The sequence below is a fragment of the Myotis lucifugus genome, unplaced genomic scaffold, assembly GCF_000147115.1.
Source record: "Myotis lucifugus unplaced genomic scaffold, Myoluc2.0 scaffold_45, whole genome shotgun sequence".
Taxonomy (NCBI): domain Eukaryota; kingdom Metazoa; phylum Chordata; class Mammalia; order Chiroptera; family Vespertilionidae; genus Myotis; species Myotis lucifugus.
In genome coordinates, this window is record NW_005871093.1 from 1,823,191 (window position 1) to 1,838,843 (window position 15,653).

Below are 15,653 nucleotides of genomic sequence, written 5' to 3' on the forward strand. Positions count from 1 at the left end.
ATAGTATGGTCATCATTTTACAAATGAGGAAACGGAGGTCCAGGGAGGTTAAGTCACTTGCCCCAGGCCACATAGCCAGCTGGTGGTAGAACCAGGCTTCTAACCCAGTTGGTCTGGCTTCAGCCCCAAACCCAAAGCCCCAGTGTCTCCTTAAATGGACCACACTTCCCCCAGGTTGCCTGGTGCCACACGCTGAGAAGCATCCAGCTCAGTCTCTCTCTGGATGGTTTACTGAGCATGGGGACAGGAGACTGTGTTCAAAGAATGCTTGTGAAGTGAGCAGTTTCATCTCCAGGGTGATAGTGTGTACCACTGTTCCCAGTAATTTGCTTCCCCTTCCAGGAAAAACCCTGCCTCTTACCATGTGGCTCACAGGGCCTCCCGGCAGAGGGCTGTACTCTCTCCCTCAACACCAATGTTTAGCTTGGACATGTGACTTGCTTTAACCAGGGGGATGTGAGCAGAAGTGACAACGTCACCACAGAGCAGACACTTTCATAGTCATTGCAAGGTTCAGCCGGCATTCTTTTCTCTGAGCCACAAAAGTGGTGTTTCCTAGACAGGAGTGAGTCCAGAGGACAGGTGGAGCAGAGCCACAGACAGCCCATGCCGGACCTGCCACACGGACAAGACAGACATCTTTATCATCATCAGGAGGCTGAGAGGATTACTACAGGCCAACTTAGTGAAAGTTGAGACACAGTGTCTGCCTAGAACGAGGAATCACAAGGGACCTATGACAATGACATGATGGACTGAGTAGACAGCAGATAAATTTCTCCCTGCTTCCCAGTTTTATCCCAGACTGTGGTCTCACCTTCTTTTCCAACCACTCTTTTCCGTTCTTCCAGGGGCCCCAGAGGAATCAGGCACCCACCTCCCAGACTCTAACCCCTCCTGACCTCACTGCAGGTCCTGAGTACCCCTAGGGTTCAGCGCGTGACCTACCAGCCAGCAGTGAATTCCACGTGGGCATCAAAGAAGCCAGTGACCTGGCCGGTGGCCGCCTTCCAGCCCTCAATGCGCGCTCGGATCAGGCCCTCCCGTTTTTGATTGCGCACCACCTTCACCAGCCCCGGGTAGCGTTTGTGGACGTACTCCTCTAAGGGGGCCTTCAGCTCCTCTGTAAATGACAAAACACAAGATCGTCCATGACATGTCATCTCAAACGTGTGTCCAACCCACTGCGATGCCGACAGACCTTCAGGAAATTGAGATTGCGGAAAAGTTTGCGTGTTGGTGATTTTAGTAGAAAATTGTGAAAACCCAGTCAGTGTGAGTCAGAAGACATCTACGACACAGCGGCCCAGGACAGCAATGTTCTTCCGGCAGCCCAGCTGTACACCTGGATAGAAGGGAGGCCCGGCTTTTAGAACCCACTGCTGCAGGCTGGCAGGTGTCCTCTGAGGTTGATTGTCTTTGTGGCCCACAGCCCTTCCCTGGCCAGCATTCCCGTCCTCCCACTGTCCCCTGGTCCTGTTTGTCAACTGCTAGATGGGCATTTCCATCTGCACATACACTGGTTTTTATAGGAAATGCCCTAAGTGGTCCAGACACATAGTCATGCACCAGAGGCAATGTTAACAGGGTTGGTGCTTTGGTCTTAGGATGTGAAGGAAATCTTTGCCGAGTAATGAACATGCCCCATGGGCAGAAGCAGTGCTCACAGAGATTACGTACATCTCCTTCTGCACGAGCAGGTAGTGTAAAGTGCTTTATTTCTATGACCTAATTTAAACCTTACAGCAACCCTAGGGAGTTGCCAGATTAATTCCATTAATTATTAACCTAGATTAATTCCACTTCACAAATTAAGAGACAGTCTCAGGGATGCTAACCTGCCCCAAGGTTGCACACCTAGTAATGGAAGGGTTGAAACACAGGCCAAATGGGCCCAACTCCACAGACTTAAAGGTTGATACCTTTATGTACATAACGATCACCAAATGTCGGAGGCAAGTGGAATTTTTGAAAAAAGCTGGAAGAGCAATACTTACACTAGACAAAACAAAGGTTATCGCCAGAGACAAAGAATATTTCATATATAATAGCCAAGATATGGAAGCAACTGAAGTATCCATGATAGACAATTGAATATAGGTGTGGTACATGTACACAATGAAACACTACTCAGCCATGAAAAAGATTAAATCTTACCATTTACAACAACATGAATGGACCTAGATGGCATTATGCTAAATAAAATAAGTCAGACAGAGAAAGACAATTACCATATAATTTTACTGATATGTGGAATCTGAAAAACAAAATAAATGAACAAACAAAATAGAGAAGGACTCATAGATACAGAGAACAAACTGATGGTTGGCAGATAAGAGAAGGTTGAAAAAGATAAAGAGATTAAGAAGTTCAAATTAGTAGTTATACTATGTCTTGGGGATGTAAAGTAGAGCATAGGAAATACAATCAGTAATATTGCAATAACTATGTGTGATGCCAGGTGGGTACTAGACTTACTGGGGAATCACTTCATAAATTATGTCTAACCACTATGCTATACACCTGAAACTGATATAATATTGAATGTTAAATGCAATTGAAAAGTAAAAATATATCATTTCAAACAAAACAAAAAAAGGAGATTTTGGACACACACAGAGCCACCAGGGACATGCACACAGAGGACAGACCACGTGAGGACACAGTGAGCAGGCAGCTACCTGCAAACCAAGAAGAGAGGCTTTAGGAGAAACCCTGCCGACAGGGTTTCTTGATCTTGGCTGGACTTCCAGCCTCCCGAAATATGAGAAAATTAATTCTGTTAGGACACCCAGTCTGTGGTACTTTGCTATGGCAGTCCTAGCAGACTAATACAGGCATTTGTTTAGAAAGGAGAAAAACTGTAGCCTGGGTGGGGAGGTGGCAGAAACCTCTAACGAGGCATAGCATGTGGTTGGGAGTCAGACTGCCTTGGTTTCAGAACCAAGTGCTAACATTTATTCCCGGGGTGACCCTGGGCAATTCAGCCAGTCAATTTGTGCCTCAATTTTCTCATCTACAGAAGGGGAACCTCATAGGGCTGTGGTGAGCATTAAACAAGTTAATATACATAGATGTCTAGAATTATCCCTGGCATCTGGCATCATATAACATGCTCAACATTGAGTAGCTGGCTTAGTAATTATTTTCACTCTAGGAAGGGTTAGGACACTAGAACAGAGATTTCAGAGCAGCCCAGGGCACTGAGGAAGCTGTGTCCAAGATGGAAAAATAGGCCTATCCATTAGAGCAGTGGTCTCCAACCAGAGGGCACATCAGCATTCCGGGAGGTGTTGGGACAGATTGCTGACCCCTCCCCACAGCTTCATTTTCAAAGATCTAGGGTGGAGCCTGAGAGTTTCTGTTTCTAAGTGGACCCAGGAGTGTCCATGCTTTATATGGGAACCACACTTTGAGAACCACTGAGCTGGAAGTACATAGGACCATCTTAGCACACAGCATGCCCTCTGTGGGTTTTCCAGGTGGGTGACATCTTTGCCCTCATCCAAGAGTTGTTAAGGATGCTGGTGGAGAAGCCAGGCTGTGGGGACCCTCTGTTTCTTCACTCACCATGAATTAGAAGGATAACCATGTAACTGGGACTGGGGTGGCCCAAAGAATGTCCAGCATCTAGAAACCATCTACTACAAGTTGGCTGGCTTTTTCTGTGTTAAATTTCTTGGAACAATAATACTAGTAAGGTTAGAAGGCCATGCCTAACCCATTTGGTTTTTCCTTTTTCCCCCATGCGTGCTGGGGACAAAAGGACACACCATGGGAGGAGGCAAGGAACCACGCATGGGCACAGCACCCATGGGAGGGTTCGCCCATGATGGCAGGAACCTGGGAATCTCCATAAGTTCAGAGAGAACATTCTGAATGTTGAGCACTGAACACCACGCCTGGGGACCCACACTTGTTAACCCTTAGCTGCCAGGCGACCTGGGACCGAGTTTTGGCTCTTCCCAGTAACTGATGGCAGCTCTTGGCCATGACAGTCACCGTCTCCAAGTGTCAAGTGTTCTCCTCATTGGTTTAGTGGTTGTGACTGAGACGTCAGAAGAGAGAGCGGGAGGGGCAGGCATTTACAAGTTTGTCAAAAGAGCAAGTGGGTGATACCAGCTTCACCCTGACATGCTTCAGATACACATTGTTCCACATGCAACTGAAGTGATGACCTATGGGATTCTGTGGGAGATGTCACCCTGCCACTAACAGGGTTCAAGAGCAAGTGACAACGAGCAGGCTTTTCTTCCCAGCCCCTGCATGTGACTCAGCACCCCATAAGGTATTGGGTTGGGCCCCTGCCCATACTCAAAATCAACTCTAACACAAGTGCTCCATCAAGATGCTTAGAATGTAGTGCAGGAGGGGAAACAAGTTCAAAGAGTTGGAATATTCAATATTACAAGGGAAACAGAGCAAAGGTCAAAGGGGGAAAATGGCTGTTGGAAGGAAAGTGCTATGAGGGGTCACAGAAGGAGAAATTATTTTGGTTGGCAGTGTTCATGGAGAAGGTAGTGTTTGAGTTAAGCAGAGGTTTGAACATGTGCTCTATTCCAGACCATAGACATAATCAAAAGACATGAGCATTGAATTGGATCTATAGAACCACCAGTGACTGGGTGATTGGGAAGATGCCATTAATTAGAAGAGGGGGAAAAAGAGAAGTGGAAGAACAAGTTGAGTTCACCTGGGTGAAGCCCTGCAGACGTGCAGGGGTGGCCTGCTGAACCGAAAGAATGGTTCAGAGGTGAGGAGGAAAGGCACAAAGCATCGGGGACACAGTGATGAGAGATGTTGGCCCATAAGAGGGTGAGAGTTCCAGGAGAGAGTGAAGACTAGAACTGTACTCCGGAAACGTGTGTAGTGAGGAGGCAGGAAGACAAGCTAGAGCAGTGGTTCTCAACCTTCTAGCCCTTGAAATACAGTTCCGCATGTTGTGACCCAACCATAAAAGTATTTTCGTTGCTACTTCATAACTGTAATGTTGCTACTATTATGATATGCAGGATGGTCTTAGGCGACCCCTGTGAAAGGGTTGTTCAACCACCAAAGGGGTCGCGACCCAGAGGTTGAGAACCGCTGAGCTAGAGGATCAGATGGGCTAGAAACAGCATCAAAGAGGCAGAATCATATCAAGGGTAGAGTTTACAAAAGAAGCATATGTGCATTCATTTCACAAATATGTATAGAGAGGCCATGTGGCTGAAAAATGACACCATTTTTATCCTCAGAGTTATTCCACGTCCAATGTCAGGAAAATCAAAATGCATTAGAGAAAATGAGAGTTGAGATGGACCATTGATTTACGCAAATAGCAGGTTCCTAATGGGACCAGTGAGGGAAAAGAATTCCCTTCGGAATGCATCTGGGCCCTGTGGGAGAAGAGGATGAGTAGACAGCTCAGGAGAGTCTTCCAGAAAGACTGGTCCTGGTGGACAGGACTGTGACAGCCTGAGGGCACTGGTGTGCTGAGATTTGAAAATTGCCTTAAAGTGAGAGAACCCACACGTTAACCAAGTAAAAACAGGGCCCCAGGCTCACCCAGGAAGGAAACAAATCCCCAAATGTCACACTTAACAAATGAACCCATTCTAAGACATTACAGTAACAGTAAGAAAAACACTTTACCTAAGAAATGTCATCCTTAACAAATGAACCCATTCTACCACATTACAATAACAGTAAGAAAAACATTTTACAGAAGATTTTTCTCCCTGACAAACTCAGAGAGGAAAACAGAAACTCATTTCTGCAAAAATAAATGTTTACCTTCCAGTGTTACAAAATCCAATACTAAATTGGTCGAGAGCCATTTGGGAATCCTTGTGTGTTATACGTTTTGGTAAACAGCATTTGGGGAGGTCAACAGGGAAGAAGCATTACTGCCTGTGATCAGAAGGGACCGGGAGGGAGATAAATCTGCTCCTTAACAATAAAAGAAACACCTGTCATCAGGCTCAAGGAGTACACATTGACAACAAGAAAGTTACAAACAGAACTAAAGCAAAAAAAACACACTATCATGGCCTGGCCGGCGTGGCTCAGTGGTCGAGTGTCAACCTATTACGGTTCCATTCCCGGTTGTGGCACATGCCTGGGTTGTGGACGCTAATCAATAATTCTCTCTCATCATTGATGTTTCTATCTCTCTCTTCCTCTCCCTTCCTCTCTGAAATCAATAAAAATTATATTTAAAAACACACACATTATTATGGAATTATATTTAGATCCCGCACTTGGAGTGATGTAAGAGAATAAACCATCAGTCCAGAACCTTATCTCTAAGCCCAGCTCAGAAGCAAGTGCTGACCTAGCAGACTCATCTCCACCTGCTCCCCAAACCAGTGCATGAACCTCCGGGCCACACAGGCGTTTGGGCCATGCCTGTATCCCTCAACTCTCACAGTTATCAGGTCTTGGCGATGAGACTTATTGAATGTTCTAATTTTCCCTCAAAATATGGCAACTTGGCACAAATCCATCTAAGTTAGATGCGTGTTTCTCAGACTTGAACCTGCACCGGCCTCACCAACAGGTCAGGAGTGTGACCCAAGAACTTGCATTTTTAAAAGTTCCAAAGGGCTGCTGCTGCTGCTGCTGCTGCTGCTGCTGTTCAGGTGACCTCATTTTGAGTAGCTCTGGCTTAGAGTTGGCCCCCGACCCAGCCCCATCTGCAGGGAATCAGCCCGTGTGTGTGGAAGAGGGCTCATCCTAACTGAGCAGCTGTGCCAGAACCCCAGGGTTGCCACTGCAGGGACCAGGAGGGAGATGTTTTTCTTGCTGTTATTGTAATGTCTCTGCTTTCCCACTACCTGGGCCTTCTTGTCCTGCCTTGACTGCAATATTGAGCCACTGGGAGATGACTCCAATCTACATAATGAGGGTCTTTCTTGCCATTTCCAAAATTGGGATCCTGATTGCTGGCTACCCCTGCATGGAACACCCTCACAATTAGGTTAGTCCCCTGACTAGGACCCCATATGATCCTGGCGTCTGCTCTCACTCTCCCTATTGTTCTTATTACTGCTGTTACTGCTACAATTCTACCAATATTACTTCTGCCACCATCAGTGCCCATGTCATCACCACAGCCATTCATTTTCAACCCTTGTCCCTGCCTGCCATTGCTGAGGTTTGGTCATGCTGCTAGCTGGGAATGCATAGGTTGTGAGAAATAGGACAAGAAATAGTACACATAGCACATTCCAATTAAAAACAAAAACCACCTGTCTCAAAGCCGGAATTAGCTGGGACTGTGTGAAAATGCAGGTTTTCAAGACCATCTTAAGAATTTCTAAGTTAGTGGGCAGTAGCGGGGTTGACCAGCACTCCAGACGATTCTCACACAACCCCAAGCTTCTCAAAGCATTCGTTGATTTTTTTAATTGCTTTTACTGGGGTCACAAATACTCAACCAGAAACTTACTATTTTGACCATTTTAAAGTCTCCAAATTCAGGGGCATGCAGTGCATTCACAGTGTGGTGCAGCCATGACCACTGTCTGGTTCCAGAACCTTGTCATCACCAAGAACAGAAGCCCTGCACCCAGTAAGCAGTCAGCTTCCATTTCTCGCCCTCCCTCAGCCCCTGGCAACCACTAATCTGCTTCCTGTCTCTATGAATTTGCCTCCTCTCTAAATTTCATAAAAATGGAATCATACAATATGTGGCTTTTGTGTCTGTAAGTCCTAGTCACTTCATAAGGTGGAGAGGAAGAGGTAAAGCAAAGTTTTGGGGTGAGTTTAAACCCCTAGGCCTCGCTGAAGATCTAAGTCCATATTCCCTTGCCAGTTAGCTTCTCTGATCCCCATTGTGGTTGTTGGTCCCTAATCTCCGCTAACCAGATAACCAACATGGGGATCAGAGAAGTCGACTCCAAAAGCACCCCCAGACTCAGTGAGGGGGTTCTGACCTCTCTGAGGGGAGGATTCAGACCTGTGTTCATCCCTCACCCCCAGCTCCTGGCTCCCAGCTTGAGGACCAGAAGATCAGGGAAAACATGGTCTGCAACACAGTTTGAGCACAGACATTAGTCACGATGCTTTACATTTCCACAGTGTCTTTTTAAACAAGTTATATAAAATATTCAATATTGGCTACTTGTGAGAATGATGCCATAAAAAGAACACAAAAATAGACGTAAAACACCTAGATTTTCAGGTATGCCTGAGAATATCTTTATGCTTGCAATAAACAACAAACAAAATGCATGAAAGTACCCATACAAAGGCCAGTAGTGAATTTTTAAGTTATCTTTTAGGCAGACAGAGAAAGACGAGCACTGTATGATTTCATGTGTGATCTAAAAAAATGGAACCTGTAAAACAGAGTCAAGTAGTGGTTACCAGGGGATGGGGTGGAAATAAGATTGATGGTGCATAAGGCTACAAGCTTATCACATGTAGTAAATAAGCCACAGAGATCTAATACACAGGACAATAAATATAGACAATAATATTGCACAGACGGTCCCCGACTTATAATGGCTGGACTTACAAGTTTTTTACTTTTGATGGTGCAACAGCATATTTCTTATTTTGAGTTTTGATCTTTTCCTGAGCTGGTGATATGCAGTATGATACTGTCTCTTTATGCTGGGCAGAGCAGCGAGCACATCTCCCTGTCAGTCATGTGACCACAAGGCAACCATCCGATGCTCCATACTGTGTTGCTGGTGTTTTTGGATATTGTGTTCTGAGCATGTTTAAGATGGGCTGGGCTACGCTGTGATGTTTGGTAGGTTGTGTATATTAAATGCATTTGTGGCTTAAAATGTTTTCAACTTACAATGGGTTTATAGGGCTGTCACTCCACTGTAAGAGAAGGAACATCTGTAATGTTATAAATATCGCTACAGCAGCCATCATATTACAATATATAAATGTATCCAAGTAAGACACTGTGCACCTTAAATTTACACAGTGTAACACGTCAAGTATATGCAATTAAAAATTTAAGTTAAAAATTAGCTTTTAAAATTAAAAAAGGGAAGGTGGAGAAACCTGGTGCATATCCTGGCCATGCCACCTCTAGGTTTCTCACCTGCCAAACAGAGCTAGAAAGATCCAGAAATTAAGGCAGGCTTTGTGGGACCTGAAGTGTGTGCAATTTGGAGGAGCTTCTTTAAGAAAAAGAAAAAGAAATCTCTCTTCTGTAAATCCTACAAAAACAAATGCACATGTTAACACATCATTAGGCCCCTCTCCCTCCTGGAGGGCTGAAAAGGGCCCCAACCATAAGCTTCATCATCAGTTATCAGCTTCATGGCCAGTGCACCCTGGTGAGGCTCACTTCCCGGATGCAAAGTTCCTTTTATGCTGACAGTCACTACTTTTCAACCGTGTTAAATACTATGCCCATCTGTATCAAAAATGAAATATTTATATCCTAGAACTGCTAACCAAGCTGACTCAAAATGTCAGCTAATCATGAGATGCTCCAAAAACACTCTTTGGATTAGTTCCCCGTTCATATTTAACTAGACAGTAATCTATCCTGCAAACTCATAGCATTCCGCAATGTTGTTTGAACTTTCACTGAGTCCTAATTAAGTGCCACTTACTGTGGTGACCCCTTGACTTATGTCAACTCTTTTTACCCTCCTAACAACTCTGTGAGGTAAGGGGGAGTATTAGCCCCATTTTCTGGATGAGGACACTGAGCCATAGAGAGGATGAATACTTTGCGGAAAGCTTGTCAGTGGCATGCCTGCGCTCCTTGTCATTCTGCCTCTGATTCCTGTGGATGTGATGATTGTGATATCTGAAGCTGTTTGTCTGTTCACGTGGAATTGCACCTGTGTCCAGGCGAGGCCCTGGCTACTGCTCAATGGTTAGAGCATCAGCCCACCGACCTAAGGGTCACGGGTTCGATTCCCTGTCAAGGGTACGTACCTCCATTGCAGGTTCAATCCTGGCCCCAGTGGGTGCCCTTGGGAGGCAACAATTGATGTTTCTCTCACATCAATGTTTTTATCTCTCTCTTCTCCCTCCCTTGCACTCTCTCTAATAATCAATAGAAAAATATCCTCAGGTAAGGATTAAAAAAGAAGAAGAAGAAAGCCAGACCTAGGCTTCTCCTGCGATGGCTCTCTGTCACTCTGAGGCACCCACATTGCTGCTCTGGCCTTGGCACACACATCTACCTTTCTAGGCAACTGTCCTCAGACAGTGGTCAGCCCTGTCCGGAGAAGGAGCCCACTGGCTGAAGGAGGGGCTCAAAAAAAGTGGGCATCCAGGAGGACCTGCTAGCTTCCAACTCCTCCAGGCAGCCCACCAAACTCTGAAGGGACAGCAGGGATACAAGAGCCCTGGTTCCACCCTGCTGCACGGGCCTGTCTGGCTCTGGAAAATTCTGGCCTTTAACAATAGGGATGGAGAGGAAGTACACGTGTGAAAATGCAGAATGGAATAACACGGAAGGCAGCCATAGTGAATATTTTATTCTCTGAGCATCTCTCAGCTTTGTGGATTAAATAATGCATTTTCTGACTACGGGAACAAAAGAGAGGTGAGAACAAGAAACTTCAGGAAGAATGGGGAAGATAAAAAAGGGATGTTTTTGCTGTGTATGAAAGCATTTTAAAGGTGATTCCAGTGAGATCAAAGCAAGGACAAAAAAAGCAAAAGACGAAAAGAAGCAAGAAAAGAGATGTGAGATACAAATACCAAAGTGTTAAACTAAATATATCACACGGAGTTGTGCATTCAAGAGAGGCGCTTTGAAAGCGAAGGCCATCTCTGCTTTCAGTTCCTTTGTTAAGAAATTCCTCTCCACCACTTCTTCCATTTAAATTTCACCTTTTAAACAACAGGCACAAGTAGCCCAAACCAACAGAGGAACATCATAATGCCTATAGGTGATGTCTCCAAATTGTTACCCCAAATTACAGGAGTAGTCTCCTATCTTGCCCCATCAAAAGGCAGTTGAAAGTCTGGTATTTGCAGCTGATTCTAATAATAACATGTGAACGTAAGCGATAAAATTTGCCTACAGGCTGCAGTGTGTTTCTCTTTCATTATGTTTCTTATTTACTACGATATTGATTCTGAATGCATTCTGAATGCTCTGAAGCCGGCAAACCTCTTCCTTTGAAATAGCAAAAGTCACAGTCATTAAGGGGGGAGGGGAGAGAGCAAAACAGCACAGAAGACACGTGAAGTCCTGGAGAGAACAGGGTCACATCTCGGTGTTTTCTTTAAACTAGCAACCAGAAATGGAATAACTAGAGCAAGGCGTCTGGTCATTCCTGCTCTAGCATTGGGGGACCTCTGTATGCACAGCCCTGAAATCTCCAAGGTCAAAGGCACAGGATCCTGCTAGGCACAGGATCTTATTATGCATGCTCACAAAAACAAAAACAAACAAAAAAATGGTGCATATTAAAATGTTATGTAGCACAAAAGTGTTCTATAAAGAGCAGCTTTTGTTAGGGTCCAGAAGGTCTGCAGAACCTCATATGTCTCTTCTAACCTAAGAGACTGTAAAGACAGATAACACCTGGAAGCACAGGCACTGGCAGGTTAGAACAGATGTGAGCTGGACTGCCACACCTGAACGAGCTGGCTGAACAGAAGCTCTGCTAATATTAACCTGCCATCACATCTGACATTCCCACACTGCACACTCGTTTGGGCTAAATCCTCACAGAAGTGCTACTGATTTTTGGTGCGCACAGAGAGTTCACAGGGCAGGAATGCTTTGATCTAGAAAAAGATGACAATGGGAAGGTCTCAAGAATAAAGGTGCCACCAGCCCAGGTGCACTGTGAGCTCTTATCCTTGAACCAGGGGCACCTGGGGAGGAAGGGACACACCTGGTCAGGAGAATTCACCTTGAGCTGCTCTGTGACATCAGGGTAAATAGTCCATCTACATATATAAAAGGCCAATATGCTAAGTGTCCGTCCGACCGGTAGCTATGACGCACACTGACCACCATGGGGCAGGCGCTCAATGCAGGAGCTGCCAAGCTGCAGTGACTTGGCAGCAGTGGTTCTCGGGTGACGCACCCTGAAACCACAGAGGAGGGAACCTGATTTCTCGTGGAGCTGTGCGATTCCACCTTCAGCTGTGGGTTATGTTGTTGCTGGGGCACTGTGGCACTGAATCTAGTTTACTGCACACTTGCGTTTGTGTTCCACACCCTGTACCAGCAACTTTGCAGAGTGCCCTCTTGCACTCCGGGACCCCTTGGGGGATGTCAGAGAGCTGGTTTCGGCCCGATTCCATAGGCCAGGCCGAGGGACCTCTGCCAGAGGGACCCCGTTCACACCACAGATGCCCTTCAAGCCACGGTGCTGCCCCAGGTACAGCCAGATGGGGAGGGACGGCAGGAGGTTGGCTCCAGGGTATGTCCGGCCAGTCTCGTCCAGTCCTGCCCCGCTGGCCACCTTCTAATTAATTTCCTTTCAATGTGCACAAATCCGTGCACCAGGTCACTAGTATGGATAATAACAGTCCTTACCCAATAGGGCAGTTTGGGTATTTAAATAAGATAACACATGCTAAGTGCTTAGCTTGGTGCCTGGCACATAGCATCACTCAATAATGGTTAAAATTATTATTCATTTTTAAAATACATATACATATACAGTATAGTAAAGGGAAACTAGACATGTCTTGGGAAACAAAGAGATGAGTCATAAGGATGTAGGAAGGGTTAGAAGGGGCTTGGGGAAGGGAAACAGTGGTGAACTAGAAGGGAGGGGGAAGGACAGAGGGAGGGAGGGAGGAGGAGGGGAGGAGGTACAGAAAGGAGGCCTGAGAGGCCTGGTTCCAGGACTGGGACAGCTGAGCTGGAGCCTCCGCTCCGGTAAATTCTGGCTGTGCTGCCACAGGTAAGACACTTGCCTCTCCAAGCTTCATCTTCTTTTTAAATATCAATGACCAGTTGTCAGAGGGTGTGGTCAAGACCCAAGAAGATACCTGCTCCTCAGCCCAGGCAGGGGGACAACTCATCAGGCCTGCTCTGCATTTGCCAAGAAGCCTCAGCCTCAGGTGTTCCAGGATGTCCTGTAGGGGTAATTAACTAGCAGGCCCCATTCAGGCCAGACTCCGCCTTTCCTCTCATGTGTAAGAGAAGAAGGAAGTTAGTGGCCAGCAGGAGTCATGATTCTGAAGGCAGCCATCTTGCCCTAAAGGGTTTGCTCTGGGCTGAGTGCTGGTCTGGGGCACAGCTCCCACTTCCCTTTAACACAGCCTGAGGCCAGAGAGCCTCTGTCCAGCAAGCCGACCAGAGCTCCCAGCTAAAGTGATCTAAAGACACTCAAGTCAATGTCACCTCACATTTCCAATAAAATAAGATCAAAGCTGAAACACTGCTCTTCCAGAATAAAGGTGAAAATGGCCTGCCTGGCCTTTCTGACAACCCTGAGCTTCCTTGCCCCGCCTCCCTCTCCTTCTCAGTCAGGCTGGCTGATCCCCATCCCAGCGGGGCTGTTCTAGGAGCCTTCCACATCCTTCCTGCTCAGGGGTTGTCAGAAACATCAAAGACTCACCTGTTTACACTTCCCCTCTCCCCCATCAGTCCTGTGGCCCGCAAGGCCCTCCATCTCTCCCTGGGACTCTCTGAACATCTAATCCACCCATCATTTCCTAGTTATCGATCCCATCTGCACACCTCCCTCTACATGTTCCAAGCTTCTCGGTCTCTAGATTCCTGCCTCCCACCCCGTCATTTCCCTCCTCGAGTCCAAATTCTAACTGTCTGTCGTGGTCCAACTCAAGTGCCACATCCTTCACAAAAGCCTCAGTTATCTCCCCAACTCGTGGAAATACCACATGCAAATCCCATTGATGTTGTCACATTAAGAGTCCGTGGTATGCTTGTCCACCCAGCCCCTCCCTTTCTGGAGCCCTGCCCCATGGCTACTAGTGTGTGGTGGTTCTGTGCAGGACTCTGCCCTCCTGGTCACAGCTGACAGATCCACGGAAAGGCATCCAACCCATTCCAGAGCACCATTTCCCTTCCCTGGGACTCCCTTCCCTGTCCCTCTCCAATGCCTGAAGATGTCATTACAATATCAGCTTTGAGCTGTCTCTGCAGCCATAGATCCCTCCAGGTGACATGGAGTGCTGGAGGTGGCCAGTCTTCACAAGCTGACAAGGAGAAGGGGCCGAGATAGCAGAGACCCAGACAGAGGCCCCTGGAAGTGCCTGGGTCTGACTCTCCTGTGGCCTGGCCTCCCTTCTGCGCCTGGGCTGTGTCAGACCCTCCATCATTCTTATATTGCTGGGTTCCAATCTAATGGGTTCCCAGTCTGATCATAGGGCGAGGCTTTCAACATGCTTTTGGGATTGCTCCAGGCACTGCTGGAATGAACCCCATTCCTCTTGGTATCACAGTTACCGTCTCCAAGGCCAAAACAAAACGTATTCTCTACTGGAGGCAAGGCTAGAAGATTAAAAATTAATCAGATTTCACATAAATGGAATAAATGACCAAAAAACAGCTCGCATGAACATGTGTTTACCATAACTCAAGCATTGTACTCTTGGGTATTATCTCAGAGACATGAAAATTAATTTTCACACAAACATCTGCACATGAATGTTCACAGCAACTTTATCTGTAAAAATCCCAAACTGAAACAACCCAAATGTTAGACAAACTGTGGTAAACCCAACCCACGGAACGATAGGCAGAAATAATGAGGAACGAACTCATGGTGCTCACAGCAACTTGGATGAATTGTAAGGTACTTACACTCAGTGCAGAAGCCAATCACAGCCTGGCCTGGTGTGGCTCAGTGGTTGAGCATTGACCTATGAACAGGACGTCATGGTTCAATTCCCAGTCAGGGCACATACCTGGGTTGCAGGCTCGATCCCCAGTCGGGGGCATGCAGGAGGCAGCTAATCAACGATTCTCTCTCATTATTAATGTTTATGTCTCTCCTCCTTTCATCTCTGAAATCAATAAAGATATATTTTTTAAAAAGAAACCAATCACAAAGGTCATGTGCCGTGTGGTTTACTCTATAGAACATTCTTGAAATAACAAAAGTATAGAGACTGAGAACAAATAAGGGTAGTCAGGGGGCAGGAATGGGGGTGGGAGCTGGGTGTGGTTAAAAGGAATAGCATGGGGGAGCTTTTTTCTGTGTCTCAGTTGTGGTGGTGGTTACAGGAATATACATATGTGATAAAGTTGTATAAAACTGCCTACACATACACACAAACACACACACACACACACACACACACACACATTAAACTGGTGAGATCAGAGTAAGCTCTCTAGATTGACCTAAGTCAATTTCCTGGTTGTGATCATGTACTAGGGTTCTACAAGATGTTACTAATGGCCCTAGCTGGTTTGGCTCAGTGGATAGAGCATCAGCCTGTGGACTGAAGGGTCCCAGGTTCGATTCCAGTCAATGGCACATGCCCGGATTGCGGACTTGGTCCAGATCAATCAATGATTCTCCCTTATCATTGATGTTTCTATCTCTCTCTCTCTGCCTTCCTCTCTGATATCAATAAAAATATATTTTTTTAAAAAAAAGATGTTACTAATGGAGGAAACAGTGATGAGTATGTGAGACCTCTTGTACATCCTTGCAACTTCTTTTGAATTTATAGCTATTTCAAAATAACAGTTTTTTGGTTGTTTTACTGTGTTTTTTTTTAAAGCCAGTTTGCAA

General features: G+C 46.0%; 1 protein-coding gene across 4 annotated transcripts in view; it reads right to left on the reverse strand.

The window, feature by feature from the left end:
• GALNT17 (polypeptide N-acetylgalactosaminyltransferase 17) overlaps positions 1–15,653 on the reverse strand; it is a 410,059-nt gene that overhangs the window by 189,660 nt on the left and 204,746 nt on the right. For all 4 annotated transcript variants that reach the window (XR_002829117.1, XM_006088223.3, XM_023753451.1 and 1 more), the window contains exon 4: positions 949–1,123. Coding sequence is in view for 3 of the 4 variants with exons in the window: in XM_006088223.3 (XP_006088285.1) it covers positions 949–1,123 (175 nt within the window). In the remaining variant the exon portion in view is untranslated. The remainder of the gene's footprint in view (positions 1–948; positions 1,124–15,653) is intronic.